General features: G+C 46.1%; 2 protein-coding genes across 4 annotated transcripts in view; one reads left to right on the top strand and one right to left on the bottom strand.

Moving 5' to 3' along the window:
* Positions 1 to 4,310, top strand: part of LOC139574214 (FERM and PDZ domain-containing protein 1-like) — a 33,079-nt gene extending 28,769 nt beyond the window's left edge. For both annotated transcript variants that reach the window (XM_071398574.1, XM_071398573.1), the window contains exon 17: positions 47 to 4,310. In XM_071398574.1, coding sequence (XP_071254675.1) covers positions 47 to 2,694 — 2,648 coding nt within the window. In that variant the 3' untranslated portion in view covers positions 2,695 to 4,310. The remainder of the gene's footprint in view (positions 1 to 46) is intronic.
* A 2,792-nt stretch (positions 4,311 to 7,102) lies between these two features.
* LOC139574215 (mitochondrial nicotinamide adenine dinucleotide transporter SLC25A51-like) lies at positions 7,103 to 13,111 on the bottom strand. 2 transcript variants are annotated; one of them, XM_071398575.1, is made up of 2 exons: positions 12,848 to 13,111; positions 7,103 to 11,308 (listed from the first exon to the last, which is right to left on the bottom strand). In XM_071398575.1, exon 2 carries the CDS (start codon positions 11,234 to 11,236, stop codon positions 10,283 to 10,285), a length of 954 nt encoding a protein of 317 aa, XP_071254676.1. In that variant the 5' UTR covers positions 11,237 to 11,308; positions 12,848 to 13,111; the 3' UTR covers positions 7,103 to 10,282. The 2 variants fall into 2 exon arrangements, with proteins under 2 accessions (XP_071254676.1, XP_071254677.1); XM_071398576.1 differs by lacking the exon at positions 12,848 to 13,111 and adding an exon at positions 12,076 to 12,647.
* Between the last annotated feature and the right edge of the window lie 2,713 nt (positions 13,112 to 15,824).

Below are 15,824 nucleotides of genomic sequence, written 5' to 3'. Positions count from 1 at the left end.
GATTTCTGTCACCCTTTTAATAACCCCATCTCTCTCTCTCGCACAGAAAACAGTTTGGATGTGGCTGACGATAATAGACACAGTAAACGCTGGAGTGGCACAGGAAAGGGACTGCCAGTGGTACCAGAGAGGGAGCCTCCCTCACCCCTCAAAAAGAAGCACTCCTCACCTGACCACAAGAAACAGCAGGAGACCCAACGAGACCCAAAGCTCCACTCAAACCAGTCTTCCATGCAGAGTGTCGATGCCAAGATCAAACCACCATTGGCCCCCAAGCCCCAGCTACTCCCAAAACCTGAACTGGCCCCTAAACCTGAACTGGCCCCCAAGCCCCAGATAGACCCCCAGAGGTCTCCCAAGTGTGGGGGTCCGTACGCCCACTGTAACGGTGATGCTCGTGGGGGCCACGCGGGGCTCTTAGAGATAGACACCATGGAGCCGGAAACGATGGAGTTTAAATCAGTCACCTCGGGGGCGGGGGGGCCTCCACTCTCCTCCCCCCTCATCACGGCTGTACGGAAGAACCAGCAGCCCCCTGCTGAACCTCAGGCTGTGGAGAACGGGCTCAGGCAAGAGAACGGGCCTAAGATAGAGAACAGTTCTAAGCAAGAGCACAGTTCTAAGATAGAGAACAGTTCTAAGATAGAGAACAGGACTCCTAACATGCTTCCTAAAGATTGTGTTCTGGTCACTGCTGACAAGCAGACAGCGAGAGTTGAAACTAAAACAAATGGGATTTCCCTGCCGAAGGGAGAGGTCCGAAATGGGGTTGGGGTGGAACCCCAGAGAAAGCTGCAAAGCTTATCCCCCATTCCACGTTCGGCTTCAGGAGATGAGATCAGGTTGAGCCTTACCAGCCCTCCACCGCTCTCTCCCAGAACCTCCCCTCCTTCTCTTCATCCCCTAACAGTCCTCCCCATCCCGGTCTCACCGAAGGAGAAAGAGGGGGTGTCCCCACCGAACGGCCTCCACCCCTGGGGCAGTTGCAATGGGAGCGCTCAGTCCGGGAGGAGGGTCTCTCTGAGTCACGACAACCTGTCTCCCAAAAACGCAGATGGCCCCCTCAGTCTGACCACCTCCCTCACCACCTCCTCTAAAGGGACAGCGGGAGGCCCAGAGAGCACAGGGAGGTCAGGGTCAGGTTCAGACCTGAGGGTCAGTTCTTCCAGCCTGGGGGGCCGTCTGCCTACCTCAGCCCTGAGAGGGCGGATCCAGGCCCTGCCCTGGTACATGACCCGCTCCCAGGAGATCCTGGGCACCCTGGACTACCCCTCCACGAGCTCTGTCAACGAGGATGTCACGTCCGGGTACGGCTCCGGTCTGTCGGTCAGCGGAGCCTCCGAGGTCAGCAAGGTCACTGCCGCCAAGGCAGTAGGTGAGACTGCAGCGGGTAAAGGGAAGAAGGAAGTGCTGGAGGATGGAGCCGAGGTCGTCATAGCGACCATCAAAGAGTTCCAGGAAGTGACTCCCCGTTTGAAGGAGGCCAATGGGACGAACGTGTCGCACCCCAACCAGGCCCTGAGAGAAAATGGGCCGCACGTCTCTGAGCCTTATGGGTTTCTGGGCTCCTGCAAGTCGGAGCAGCCCCAGTCCAGGGCCCACTCAGAGGTGGGGTTAGGGGGTGGTTCAGGCCCACCCCTAGAGGGGGACTCTCTGGTGCACACCCCTCCACAGGCCCACCGCGAGGCGTGTGGGTGCCGCACCGTCTACGCCAACTGCTTCAGCGGCGACGTGGAGGATGGCTGCGGCTTTGACGAGGAGCTCACAATCTACGAGTTCTCCAAACGCACGCGCCCCAAACAAGCCCGCTCTACACCCCTGCCCTCCCCCACCTCCCCTGTCCCCTCCCCCAACATCCTGTCCCTGCTGAGGGACACCCCTCGCCCTCTCTCTACCCTCTCCACTGCCTCCTCAGAAATTAGCCCCCTCCTATCCCGCCCTGTCTCCCCAACGCCCCCTATAGGCGCCCTGCGCTCCCTCACCAACAAACGCTACGTGGGGCTGAAGGGGGGCTTTGCCTCCCTGAGGCAGGACATCGATCAGCTACGCCTGGTCCTGGAGAGAGGCACGACTGGGCCACCACCATCATCAGAACACTCTAAAACAGACCAGGATGGGTGTGGAGAAGAGGGCCCCAACCAAGACGTGGGGCAAGAGGAGGGTCCGACCCCATGCTGTGGAGGGGCAAGTCCTCTACTCTTGACAGAGGCTGAGAGGAGTTTACTCCAGGCAGAGGCCCGGCGGTTGGCAACAGGGTGCCAGCGTGCCACGCGTGTGGGCTGGGCTCCGGAGGAGGCACTTCGGTCCTTATCCAACAGCTTTAGTGCCCTTGTGCAGCTCTCTGCAGCCTGCCTGAGAACACACCCCTGTCCTGGCTGTGACATCTGCCGCAATAGGCGTCAGATCCACAGCACTGATGATGAGGGCCAGGAGGAGGCTCTGGACAAGCTGAAGGAGATTGTAGGGCTGTACCGGGAGTTTGTTGGGGCTGTGGAGACGGCTGAAACCAGGGCTGGGGCTGGCAGTGGGACTGGGTCTGGGGATGGACAGAGGCAGGGAGAGGGCGAGGGGGTGAGGCTGCTGGCCAAACGCTGCACGGTGCTCATCTCTTCCGTCTTTGCGCTCACGCAGCTGTTCAGGATGCACTCGCCGGACACGACAGACCTGCTGGGTCAAACACCTTTCCACTTTTGACCTCTGAACTTTTAAAACCCCTCCTCACCGCCAGGACTGAGGTGAGATGAGGGGAGGACTTAGTAAGAGAAGGGAGGAGGAGGAAGGGCTGTTGACACGATTCTTTAGCAAAGTGGGATCTGGTGTGTGGCCCTACATATAGTTCAGTACATACACACTTGTACAGTAAGTGCCATGCACACCACAGCACACAGAACACACACACACACACACACACACACACACACACACACACACACACACACACACACACACACACACACACACACACACACACACACACACACACCAAACACATCCATAAATGATGAGAGGAACCTCTTCCACTGACTGCCATTACTGCTAGGTCTCCCGATAGACTCATCTGGATTATGCATTTGTACATAGGTATTTTATAACTATCTATCTTATTTTATTATTATATTCTGTATGTGTATGTATGAAATATGTATGTACGTATTTAAGTATGTTTGCACCATGGTCTATGATGTGAAGGGACCTGCTGGTGTAAGACCCCGGTGGTTATCACTGGATTTTGTATATATTGTTTTTGTCATGTGTGATTTTCTACCTCCACCCACCTCCCTTCCTCTGACCTGGTGTCTGCTGAGGAGACGAGAGAGCATTACTTTATCTTCTGCTTATTTAATGATTCTGTGGATCAAGTTAAAGTTCAAATCTGTCATTTAGATTTGTCCATTGGGGAAAAACTTTTTCGGTCTAACAGTAAATCACTAACTTTTACATTTGCCGAGACCCACCCCTTCAGTTTACAAACAAATGCAAAGGGAGAACTATTGACCGTGAAAGAAAGTTACATTTTGCAGAAGTTACAGAAATTAACCCCGTGAAAAGTGTACACCGTTCCTGGCTCCTGACTGACTACTTGTGTGAGAATGCTTGAACGGAGTAAACACTCAATAACCCAAATGCTTATGCAGTAATTATACAGTACATCAACTTTGAATCTAAAGGATACATATATTTTTCTGGGGTGGGTTACGTGGGTGGTGGAATAGGGGAAAGGAATTAATTTGGTATTTTGTACAAAGTTTTTGACAAGGCTGACTGTTAAAGCTAACTAGATGTAGCAACGATCCAAAGTAATTTAACACCGAGCCACAATTTTACTACTTGCCCATGTTTAGCTCTGCAGACGGACGGACTGACTGATTCTGTTTGTGCCAGAGCTGTTGATAGACATGTTTGTGTTCGTTTGATTCTATCTGTCCTTCCTTAGTTTATGGCTATGCAAACATAACCACTACTTTCCTGTTCTCCAACATATCATTCTCTGTTACAATTGTGTTAACATTAAAGACAAGATTATCTGTATATGTTTTATAGCCATTGTTAATGGAAATACAGAGGGATTCCCCTTATGATAATGGGAGATGTGGATTAGGATCACAGGCTAGTTCAGGATTGCAACGTTCTGCAATGTTGCATGTAATGGGATGCAACATATCCCAACAAAGGCCTCCAACCTACTGTGTTGTGGGTAAAATGCAGAGCTGTTTTGTGACTGGAAACTGTCACAACTCACTGATCCTGTCAAGATGCTGTAAACATATTCAGTCTGAAGTTTGACTAAATAAATTGGTGTTTTTGCCTTTCGTCTGATGGGACACAGATATGTTATTGTCACTGTCATTTTCCTCCTTTTTGTTCAAGCTAAGCAGATATTTGGCTTGTAGCATGAGATTCAAGCACATTCCAAGACACTTCAAATAGGTATTTGGGTAGATTTGAGATGTCAATAGTCGACTGACAGAAATTGAATTTTTGGCACTAATATCACTCCATATAACTGTCTGGATGGCTTGGCTTATCCAAAGTGTTGCCCACTAATAGGCTCAACTACATCTGATGCCACCTGATTATCTCCCTTAGTTAAATCCATTAGATCTGGAGGGACGTTAAGACTGTACCTAGGACAACAATGGGATGCTGATGTCAAAATCCAAAATCCACTCACAGGGCCGGACTATCACATCTGGAGCGGTTAGGGCTATCCGGGATCCTTGGGACGTCCCTATCCTAACCCCTATACTTACCCTAACCATTTAAAATGTCAACTTCAATGGGGTAGGGATGTCCCAAGGATAGCAAGGACCCATCTGGAGCACCTTATTCCTCCAACAAATATATTTGTTGGAGGAATAATATATATTGTATTTTTAAATGGGGGGATTTTTTTGGCTAACTTCCTGCAATTCAACACATTTTGCCATGGTGCAGAGAGAAAAATGTGCTGATTTAAAGTGAATTATCTGCAATTATACACATTTCGCCAGGGCAGACAGATACATTTGCAGTTTCATAGCTAATCTCATTGTATTCTACACATTTTGCCATGAGGCTGAGAGACAACTTGGCAGTTTTAAAGCTAAATGTTTATACAATTCTATATATTTTGCCATGGCTTATGACGTGTTCATAATGTGCTATCTGTGGAGGCCTGACCTCCAGGGGGCCCCGAACCGACGTGTTCATACTATCTGGGAGGGCCACAGTTTTGGTTGGGGGCCCCCTGGAAGTCTGGCCCTGTCCACACGTCTTCCATTAACTCACAAACATAAGAAGATTGGCGCAGCTGGGGCCTGGACATTGATGGCATAGATGGTGATTAGGAAATGCAGTCTGACAGTTTTAAGGGATGGTGACAGAACAATTTGCCTTCACTGTATCATGTGTTTGGATCAGTGAAAAGATGAAGGCAGATGAAAAGAACTAGAGGCCACTGTAAAGTGTTGAGATCCATTGTGATGCCACATATGTCCTTTGGACATCGGTGGACATTGGACAGTAAAGTTATGATGATAATCATTGTAGCATACTGGCCACAGAACCTGACCGTTGTCATGTAACCGACGTTATAGAATAGAAGCCCTAAACTGATCAGAAACACACTGTATAGTGCTGTCAGTGGATTATAGGCCTCCATGCACAGATCACTGGGCAGCCATTTCTTGCTGTAACATTGTTGAAATAAACAACTGTAAAAAAGGCACGTGAGATCTAACTCCTGCGTCTGCCTCTGGAAAAGGGAGGTGCATCAACTGTTTAATTCGAATGCACACTAGAGAAACCAGTCTCTTTGGAGAAACTTCCCTGGAGACATATTTCTTTTATGGGGACAATCAATCAACACTTTATTTTCATTAACATTCATCTCAATTCAAATATAGTTTGGAAAATACATGTGATGATCTCATATTTTGGGCTTCCTGATTGTGATAACCTCAGGCACTATGGAACAATACACAGTAAGAACACAAACATCACAAGCTGTTTAACCGCTTTAGGCAGCAGCCATTTCTCAAATGTTCAGTTGGGAGTGTCTGTATAATGCCCGTTCACATGCCAGTCTGAACTAGGAAACTCAGACATTTTCCGACATGCTAACTGGCTGTAGTTATACACGTTCAAAGAATCAGCAAGTCAGAATTTTCAGTTTCCTAGTTCCAACTAGCATATGAAAGCGGCATAAGCCAATGTATTGGCCCTGTTCACTATGACGTGGGAAGAGTGATTTTGACCTGCCATTGAACCCAGGGGTAAATATTTGTAAAGCAGTGCAGTACTTGTGAATGTGGCGTGTCAAAAATACTGGGCTTCCTACCATTCCTTTAACATTAGCCATCACCTACCCAACATGACTGTATAAGAGAAAACACTATGGTGGAAACTAGACAATGAAAATCCACCTCAATGTGATAAAAAGTCACACTGCACTGTCCTGATTAGTGACCACTCATAGAAAGACAAAATGCCTTTCAGTAGCAATTTAGAGGGAAGCCCTGGTTGAACTGCCTGGGGTACGTCTCTGTTGTCGACCCCGGGCCATCTCTCTCGCCAGACCAGTCCCCATGTCAGATTGTCCTTAATCTGATCACTTGTTAACCCAGCAGTCAGATCCAGGCCCTCACATAACCACACTAACCAGCCCAGTGGATTGGCTAGCTACAGTTGTCCCGACTTCCCCAGTCGCAGGCTGTACCAGGAAGACAGTTCCATTGGTTTGGGAGAACGCCAAAACGTTGCTGGTGTTGAAATTGCTACGATGCCATAGCTTGTAGACACACCATTCATTGTGTTGATCACAGTTATGGTTTGTAAGCTTATATGAAAGGACACATAAAGCAACTCTTTTGAGTAGTATGCATGGCCAGGTTCTCCCTGTGATTTGTCAATGGGGATTAGCTGCTTGTTTGGGTAAGAACATGGTGAGCAGTAACAGTAACAAATAAATGAAATGGACTGACTAAGGGGGAAAGGGCGGTACCTAGACAGTTGTACAACTGAATGCATTCAACTGAAATGTGTCTTCCACAAGGTCTGAAGCATGAAGTTCACAATGATGATGTTGACTTACTCACACCCAAATGACACAGACACACACTCATTCAAGAAGCATTTCACCTTTATAAAACATTTGGGTGTCTTCTAAAAATATACACGATAACCAAATAGGGGGGACTATAGCAAACAGCTTATTCACAAAAATGGACAAAATAAGCCTACAATTTCACTTTAAGTCATTGACATTTTCAACATTTGCTTGCCTGGTTAGCATTACATTTATGTGAAATCTGTGACCAACTCAAGTGATTTGGAAATGTTTTATGTAGCCGCCTAGTCACATCCAGTTCCCTGAACCTTTCAGTAAAACATACCTGTACCTTCAACGCTGGAAAACCAACTGAAAACTGTCCTGATCTTGTTCAGCGCCGACTCTTTTTTAGTTGAAAATACAGACATAGACCGCATAAGGGACAAACTAAATGGCAGATATCGCTTTCTGTGCCACAACACACTACTCTCCCTCCCTTTTCTCATTCTCTTGCTTTCATCCGCATTCAGTCTCCCTCATACTAGTTCTCTCTCCTCCAGTGCCCTCGTTCTCCCTCTCCTCTGTCTCTGCAGCCCCGTCTCAATCCCCTAGCAGCATGCCTTCCCTATCTGGCCTGTCATACGCAGTGTGGGCCGCTGCATGGCGACTGCCTCTACTCAAGCTTGAAATTTGAGCCCATTATGTCAACAGGGGTTATGGGCAGAGAGGAGAGAGTGTACAGCAGTTAGAATGAAGGGAGAGAGGGGAGTGGAAAGCAAGGAATTCTCAGAAAGGAAGGAGAGACAAATATGGAGGAGAGAAGCAAGTGTGTAAATGAAGGGCTACAGTTACAGGCTGGAAGTATACAATTATGGGCAAAATGGTTGTGTTCCTGTACTCTTTGTGTGTGTATTTTTCCCCCATCATAGTTGTGCATGTTTTATCTGAGGACAAATATTATTTGGCCATGTCTTATTGCTTTTTAAGTCCATCTCATCAAGGAAGAGACAAGTTATGGGTAACATACATTTTACTTAAACCAATGGGCACTTTAACAGACACACACTACAAGTGGCACTTCAGCAATAAGCTCACTACACACAAATCTTTGACAAACATTTTCAAGATACACTTATAGTGGCGTTGATTGATGGGTTATAATAACTGAGTGAAGAAATGGTACATAATAGCACTTTCCTAGTCCAGTTCCCATGTGCTTCTGAGTATACAGCTATTTCCAGTCGTCTTTCAAGTAATACCTACAGGACAAACACCTGCTAGCCGTTAGGCTGGTACCATAGAGATGGAAAGAGATCTTGTCTTTGTATCTGTGCCATTAGGACATCTGTGACAGCTCCATTGAGGCTACAACTCATAGGAATCCCCAACCAGTTGACTACTTTTTAAAAAGTATTCCATTTTCAATATTAAAGCTAATATTGGTGATTTACCACCATCTGCAGTGCTGGAGTCCTGAACCAAATATCGTAATTAAATGTATTGTGGCCACTAGATGGTGGTGACTTACCTTAAAGCAATTTACAAATCAAGACAATGCTCTGATCATTGGCTGATCGCTCAATTGCATACTTTAAAAATGGTGGAAGCCATTAATGGTAATGTCCATGCTGAAATATGCTATATCTAAGTTGAGTTCTCTAACTATCTCTATGGCTAGTACACCGCACAGGGTTGAATGAAAGAGACAGATAGAGGACTCCTCTTTATATCTGTGGCATTATAGAGTCTGACAGCATGGGCAGCGCCATTGAGGCTATAACTCAGAGCCCCGCAGTGGAGGTGTCATAATACCCATAAAACCTTGCGGTCAAAACAGGGAAACGGTTCCAATTGTTTTTCCACTGTTCATTTTTCCCCATAGAGGATTTTAGAAACACTTAAAATATGGGCTGTGTTTCATGTAGGCTTACCCTGGCGTGATGTTTTGATAACCATGTAAATCTCTCTCGGACAAGGTGACTTTTATCAATATATTTGGCTCTATTTACCTCCGATTTGAAAATGGTAATTAGCATCAAAGTAGATATCATGCAAGGTCTTGCACGTCATCTCTAGCTGACATCTTAGCTAACAGGTATTGTGTCAATTTAATACTTGCACAAGACAGTTCACAGAATTGTCAATGTTTAAAGAATTGTAGACAATTTATGAATTACTACATTTAGCTAACATTAGATAGTTAATCCAGAGATTCTTACCTTTGCCTCGATTCGGCAGTCTTGTCCAGATCATCATGACATTTGTAGTTCTTTATGATAGACACATTAGCATTTCACAGATAAATATATTTGCCCGAATTCCTATGTATTAAAAAGTCACCTTCACCTAGAGATTTACAGTTATCAAAACGTAACGCCAGGGTAAGCCTACACAAAACACAGCCCTTACTTTAAGTGTTTCTAAAATCCCCTATAGGAAAAATCAATGGTGGAAAAACAATTGGAACAATTTCCCTGCTTGACCGCTAGATTTGATGGGTATTATGACTCACACTGTATTACTCTAATGGAATCCCCACCCAGTTGACTATTTTGAATACTTTAAAATGGCAGAAGCATGGTGGAAGCCCTCAATGGTGCTGCCCATGCTAAAACGGCCTTTTGGCCACTAGAGGCCTCTATCATTCTCTATGGGTCGAATCAGTGCATAATCCAAGATGACCGACATGGTAAATAGTTGGACAACAAATCAGTATACCAGAGTTCACAATCAGAGGACCAGAGTAGAGAAAGGAGAGGGGTTGAAGGGACTAATAATCAATACACAAAGATCAAAGCACTGGTCAACACAATGAATAGTTCTTCGTCACTCTAAAAAGGCTTACACCCAGTAAACTGCCTCTGACACTTTCTGCTGGGAACCACATCAGACTACACACAAAAATGTATTGAAGAAGGCTTTCGTTGCATGTTGGACCCAGACGCAGGACTTGTGTAGATACAAGTGCCTTCTAAATACCATGACTCAAATTGACTCTCTTCTTTAATCTCACACCGACTGGAGACCATTGTCAGTAGCGCAACTTCACCTTTCAGATAACCTTTGTCCTCTTCTACTTGCCATAGACCCTTACCCACCCACATACACCATCTAGACCTGTTTGGGTGGGCAGTGGGCACATCAGAGTTTCAACAACAACAACAAAAAAGAGCACCAACTGCGATCATCAAACAACACTTTCCCAAGTCTTTTTCCTCGCTCTCCCCCTCACTTTCTATTCCCCCTCACTTTCTATGACCCTTCCAGTATCAGAACACTGAGCAGAAGCTCGTATGTGGCGTTGATGATGCCCCAGGAGAGAAGGGAGCGGTGGTAGTTGAGGTGCGCCCCTCGGAACAGCATGGCCACGCTGCCGCCCCTCTCCCTCCACACCGTCATCAACACCTCCCCACAGGGGCGGAAAGCACCCCCCACCTGGGACTGGGCCCGCGACTTCACCACATTCAGCGGGTAGAACATGATCCCCAGCGCCGCCCCCAGCATCCCTCCACACACAAAGTCATTGACCAGGTGGCCAGCCCGGCTGGAGGCCTCAGGGAGCTGCTCCTTGATGGGCCCACGGAGCCCGAAGAACAGCACATTACTGGGCCCATTCCTTATTAAGATCGGCACCAGGCCGCGGTAGCACTCCTTCACACCGTACTCGCTCAGGAGCGTCCGGAAGGTGTGGGGCGTGTTTTGGAAGCGGCCGTGGTGCCGGTGGTCCTGGAGGAGAGTCTGCACACGCTCAAACGGCGTCAGCACAGCCTCTGCCGTGCCCGCCAGCGCCGCCGCAAAGCTCCGCGTCACCAGCTCGGGAATGCCGCTGCCGGTGGGCACCTGGTCCAATAAGACCCGGGAGAAGTCCTCGTACAAGCCGAACATGATGGCTACAGTGGTGGTCTTCTGGAGCAGAGGAGGGAGCAGCCCCCTGTAGAGTTTCCTCATCCCGTCCCGTTGGAGTTGTCTGACGGCCTCTCTGGCCCGCACACCGTGAAGCTGCTGTCTGAACAGAACCTTCTGGATGGGGAAGGTCACCACGATGTTGGTGAAGGCCGCTATGGAGCCACACACGTAGTGCTTCCCCCGAGGGCCGAGCGCAGCGCCCAAACCCCTGCCAGATAGCAGGGAGCCCCCTCCTTTACCCAGGGACCCCTGGGGCTGTGACGTGCAGGCTGACTCTGGGTCCATGGTGGTAACATCCATGGGAGATGAGATGCACCCTGAGCCTACGCCACCAGCATCACTGCTGGGGAGACAACCTCTATGATTTTACACCTGTGGGAAGGAATGAAAGAGTTAAATTTACAATGTTTAAAATTGGCTACAATATTATCTATTGGTACTGAAACAGCATGTGAACTGAAGTTACTTGTTCCTTTCAGCAGAACATGCATTGTCTATTATAACATTGTAACAAATGGATGGTCAACCAGTTTGCAAAAACTCCCTCATGATTAGTGGAGAAGGATTGTGTGACTATGAGGCTAGTATCCAGAAGGCATCAGGCTGTCTGCACTGGGGTAGGACTGCAGTTTTGCAAAATGATAAGACACCGGTAATATTTGTGAAAAAATTTAAACAGGTTGTCAGTGTAACACGGATCTTGGGTAAGTAGGTTTGGTAATGTAGTTCAGTGCACCACGGACACAATCCAGGTCTGTGTACTGCATCTATTGAAACTTGGCTACAACTCTGCTGCCGTTACCACCTCAGTGATAAGAACTATTGCATAACTTGATTCTAATGTACAAGGTGATATGTACTCTTCAGAAAGGAATTAAGAGACATGCATGCATCATCATTTTGTGGAGTCTAGAAGTTGTACAGAAACAATTTAAAACCAAGCTCCACATTCAAGTGCCTTCTAAACATAGGTCAGAGTAGTGGAACTGTCACTGGAGGGTAATTAGAGGTCAAGCTATGAAAGCAGATTTCGTCAGAAGTGCTTCTGCCAAATGCAAACCGTTAACAAATTGAAATTAGTTGAGTCACCCAGTGCAGATGAACTGTCAGTGACCAGGAGGAACAGACAGTTTGCCAACCTGGTTGTTGACTCTGATCATCGTTGTACTCTGGTTAGAAGGTCTTGAGTAAAGTTAACGCCTTCTAGGAACTCCCCATTTGCTGTCATGACTCATGGGCATGCTATATGGACACACCTTCTAAATGTTGCACACATGAAATGTTCAAGTTGGCTTGGTCAATGGAGAAATCGTCAATACGGTCAAGAAAGACATGCTCAAGGCTATCGGAGTTTGAATCTATCCAGCTAACGTTAGCTTCAGAATATATTCCAAAGATTACACACTGGCACAATCCAGATTATTCTGAATGAGTCATTGCTTTACCGGCCAACTCAAACAAAGGACAGTAACGTTACAGCCTGCTAAACCTGTCTTTGTCCTGGCTAGACCCACCAAAATGTGTCCTGATTGTGTGTCAAAGGGTTGCGTCTACGCTAACAAGCCAGCTAACGTAGTTAGCTAATATCCTTTTCAGGGCCTTCTTTAGCAGCCAGTGACATGGCTAATCTTGACAGTCAAGATTTCATTAACAAGCTATAGTAAACAGGAGTTTGACTGAGCTAGCTATCTATCAAGTTAGATACAGTTTTGCAGGCCTTTTGTATCCAGCTAATGTTGGCTAGCAAGTGTCAAAGCGGACAACTGGCTTTTACTTTATTTATTTTTGAACAAACAGTCGCGAGAGAGATAGCATGCCCATTCAAGGCTATCGTTGTAAATGTAATAAATAGACATTATATAGGATATTTCAACACTAGGTCCAAAGTATCCACGTTTACTTGTCTTTTACCTTGCCACGAAGAAACCGTAGTTTACCACGGAAATGGAGCTTGCTAGGTCGTTCCGTCTGCTGTCGATCGCAGATGCATAGGGAAGCAGCTGACAGCAGGAAAACCAATCGAGACGTAAATAGCGTGCCTTACGACCACCGGGCCGGCGCTAATCTACAAATAAGAATACAAAAATAAGTACCCACTATAGTTTGTGGGTGAAGGTTTCAAACGTATCAGTTTATACGGATTTTCTGATACACACTAGAGGGGCTATTGTTCAAGCGTCCTGTTGGCTCTCTTGAATTATGTTACAACTACAAGGTGTATTTGATTAATAACATTTGCATCTCAATTATATTATATTTTGAGGGTTAACTCCGTGACTAGAATACTGCCCCATGCTTTTTGTGATGCTCTATTTTGCATTGACACGTTTTTGTCTGGTTGTGTGATCTGTCCTACATTTTCTATGTGCAATATTCTGTCATACACCAGGCGGCAGCATTTACCAATAGGATCCTTGTCGTCACTAGTTACCACAGCCACAAATGGCTTAAAATCTGATTTTAAACCTAACGCTAACCTTATGCCTTAGATCTAAGACCAAAAGTGTTTAAGATATAGTAAATTTTGCTGTGGATCAGCTCTAGTGTCTAGTAGTGACTGATAAGCCTAGTCAATGATACCTCGAATCTAATGTTATCACACATGTGACTGCAAGTCATGTCATAAAAATATTCCCATTCATGGGAGCAATAAACAAATGCCACTGTACCCCACGGACTACAATAATATGACCAAATATGTCAGCACAAAACGATTGCGAGTTTTTAGTGAAAGGGGCTCGGGATCTTGTGTCTGATGACCGCTAGATCCCTCTACCCACTGACTTCAATATTTAGGTAAACTGCGTCTAGTGAATGACAATTATACTCTAGCTAGCTGTTGGCTTGATAAATAGTAAAGTGCTACTAACGAGTCATTTAGAATACATGTAACGTTAGGAAAACCAGTCTCAAGAGGTCTGGTCCTTGGCTTTATTGCACACAGGCTGGAATGGAATGTCACATTGGTGTCTTGTCTTGACAGTATGAAATGTACACCATTGGGGGAAATGCAAAGACAGCTTCAGCGGGCAGACTGCTGTACGACGTGGGAGTGACAGTTCCTATCTCTACTTATGCACACACTCACAGTACTGTTGATGACTGATATACATGCTGTTGTTTGTAGTGTGTCCTTCAGTTTAATCAATTTGTCTCGCAGCTCAAAAGTACCGTAAATGTCAGAGTAACCACTAGCCATAAGGTTAAGCATTGCAAACTGAAACTAGCTAGGTACTACCTAAAGATAAGTAAGCACCTACCAAATTAGCTACACCCATAATTATTGCAACAAAACCATATTACGCTCTTGAATAACTCAACAATTCACAAGCATGTGCAGACAATTAACGGGTTTATTTTCTCTTCTGTACACTCATTACATTTTAGCTACAAGACAAAAGCACATACTGAACAAAAATATAAACGCAACATGCTACAATTTCACACGATTTTACTGAGTTACAGTTGATATAAGGAAATTAGTACATCGAAATAAATAAATTAGACCATAATCTATGGATTTCACATGACTGGGCAAGGGCGCAGTCATGAGTGGGCCTGGGAGGGCATAGGCCCACCCATTTGGGAGCCAGGTCCACCCACCATGGAGTCAGGCCCAGCCAATCAGAATGAGTTTTCCCCCACAAAAGGGCTTTATTACAGACAGAAATACTCCTCAGTTTCATCAGCTGTCCGGGTGGCTGGTCTCAGACGATCCCGCACTTGACGAAGCCGGATAAGGAGGTCCTGGGCTGGCGTGGTCTGCGGTTGTGAGGCTGGTTGGACGTACTGCCAAATTCTCTAAAAGGACGTTGGAGGTGGCTTACAGTAGAGAAATTAACATGCAATCCTCTGGCAACAGCTCTGGTGTACATTCCTGCAGTCAGCATGCCAATTGCACGCTCCTTCAAAACTTTAGACATCTGCGGCATTGGGTAGTGTGACAAAACTGCACATTTTAGAGTGGCCTTTTATTGTCCCCAGCACGAAGTGCTCCTGTGTAATGATCATGCTGTTTAATCAGCTTCTTGATATGCCACAGTACGCCTGTCAGGTGGATGGATTATCTTGGTAAAGGAGAAATGCTCACTAACAGGAATGTAACAGATTTGTGGGCAATTTCTGGGATCTTTTATTTCAGCTCATGAAACATGGGACCAACACTTTACATGTTGCGTTTATATTTTTGTTCAGTATAGTTACTGCCAGCTAAAGCTAACAACACCTCTTCATCAAGTAATGTTAGCCTATCAAAAAGGAATGAATACCCCTCTAATACGAATATAGACCCTTTTCCAGTACACAGCACACTGACATCACACACAGATGAGCGCGACTCTTGACGGCAGTAAGAAAGCCATTGCCATCTGCGCCCATGCAACATAGCCTAGATTGACGTTTTTATTACTTCGAAACAATATCACTTTTTTGGGTTCTCATACACATAAACTCAGCAAAAAAAGAAACGTCCTCTCACTGTCAACTGCGTTTATTTTCAGCAAACTTAACATGTGTAAATATTTGTATGAACAAAACAAGATTCAGCAACTGAGACATAAACTGAACAAGTTACACAGACATGTGACTAACATAAATGGAATAATATGTCCCTGAACAAAGGGGGGGTTAAAATCAAAAGTAACAGTCAGTATCTGGTGTGGCCACCAGCTGCATTAAGTACTGCAGTGCATCTCCTCCTCATGGACTGCACCAGATTTGCCAGTTCTTCCTGTGAGATGTTACCCCACTCTTCCACCAAGGCATCTGCACGTTCCCGGACATTTCTGGGGGGGAATGGCCCTAGCCCTCACCCTCCGATCCAACAGGTCCCAGACGTGCTCAATGGGATTGAGATCTTCGCTGGCCATGGCAGAACACTGATATTCCT

The sequence above is a fragment of the Salvelinus alpinus genome, chromosome 4 (genome assembly GCF_045679555.1).
Source record: "Salvelinus alpinus chromosome 4, SLU_Salpinus.1, whole genome shotgun sequence".
NCBI lineage: Eukaryota > Metazoa > Chordata > Actinopteri > Salmoniformes > Salmonidae > Salvelinus > Salvelinus alpinus.
Note: the sequence above shows the minus strand (reverse complement) of the source record. Positions and strands in the feature narration are given on the sequence as shown.

Coding starts and splice junctions, on each gene's coding strand:
- LOC139574215 (XM_071398575.1), bottom strand. CDS start 11,236: ATGGATGTTACCACCATGGACCCAGAGTCAGCCTGCACGTCACAGCCC.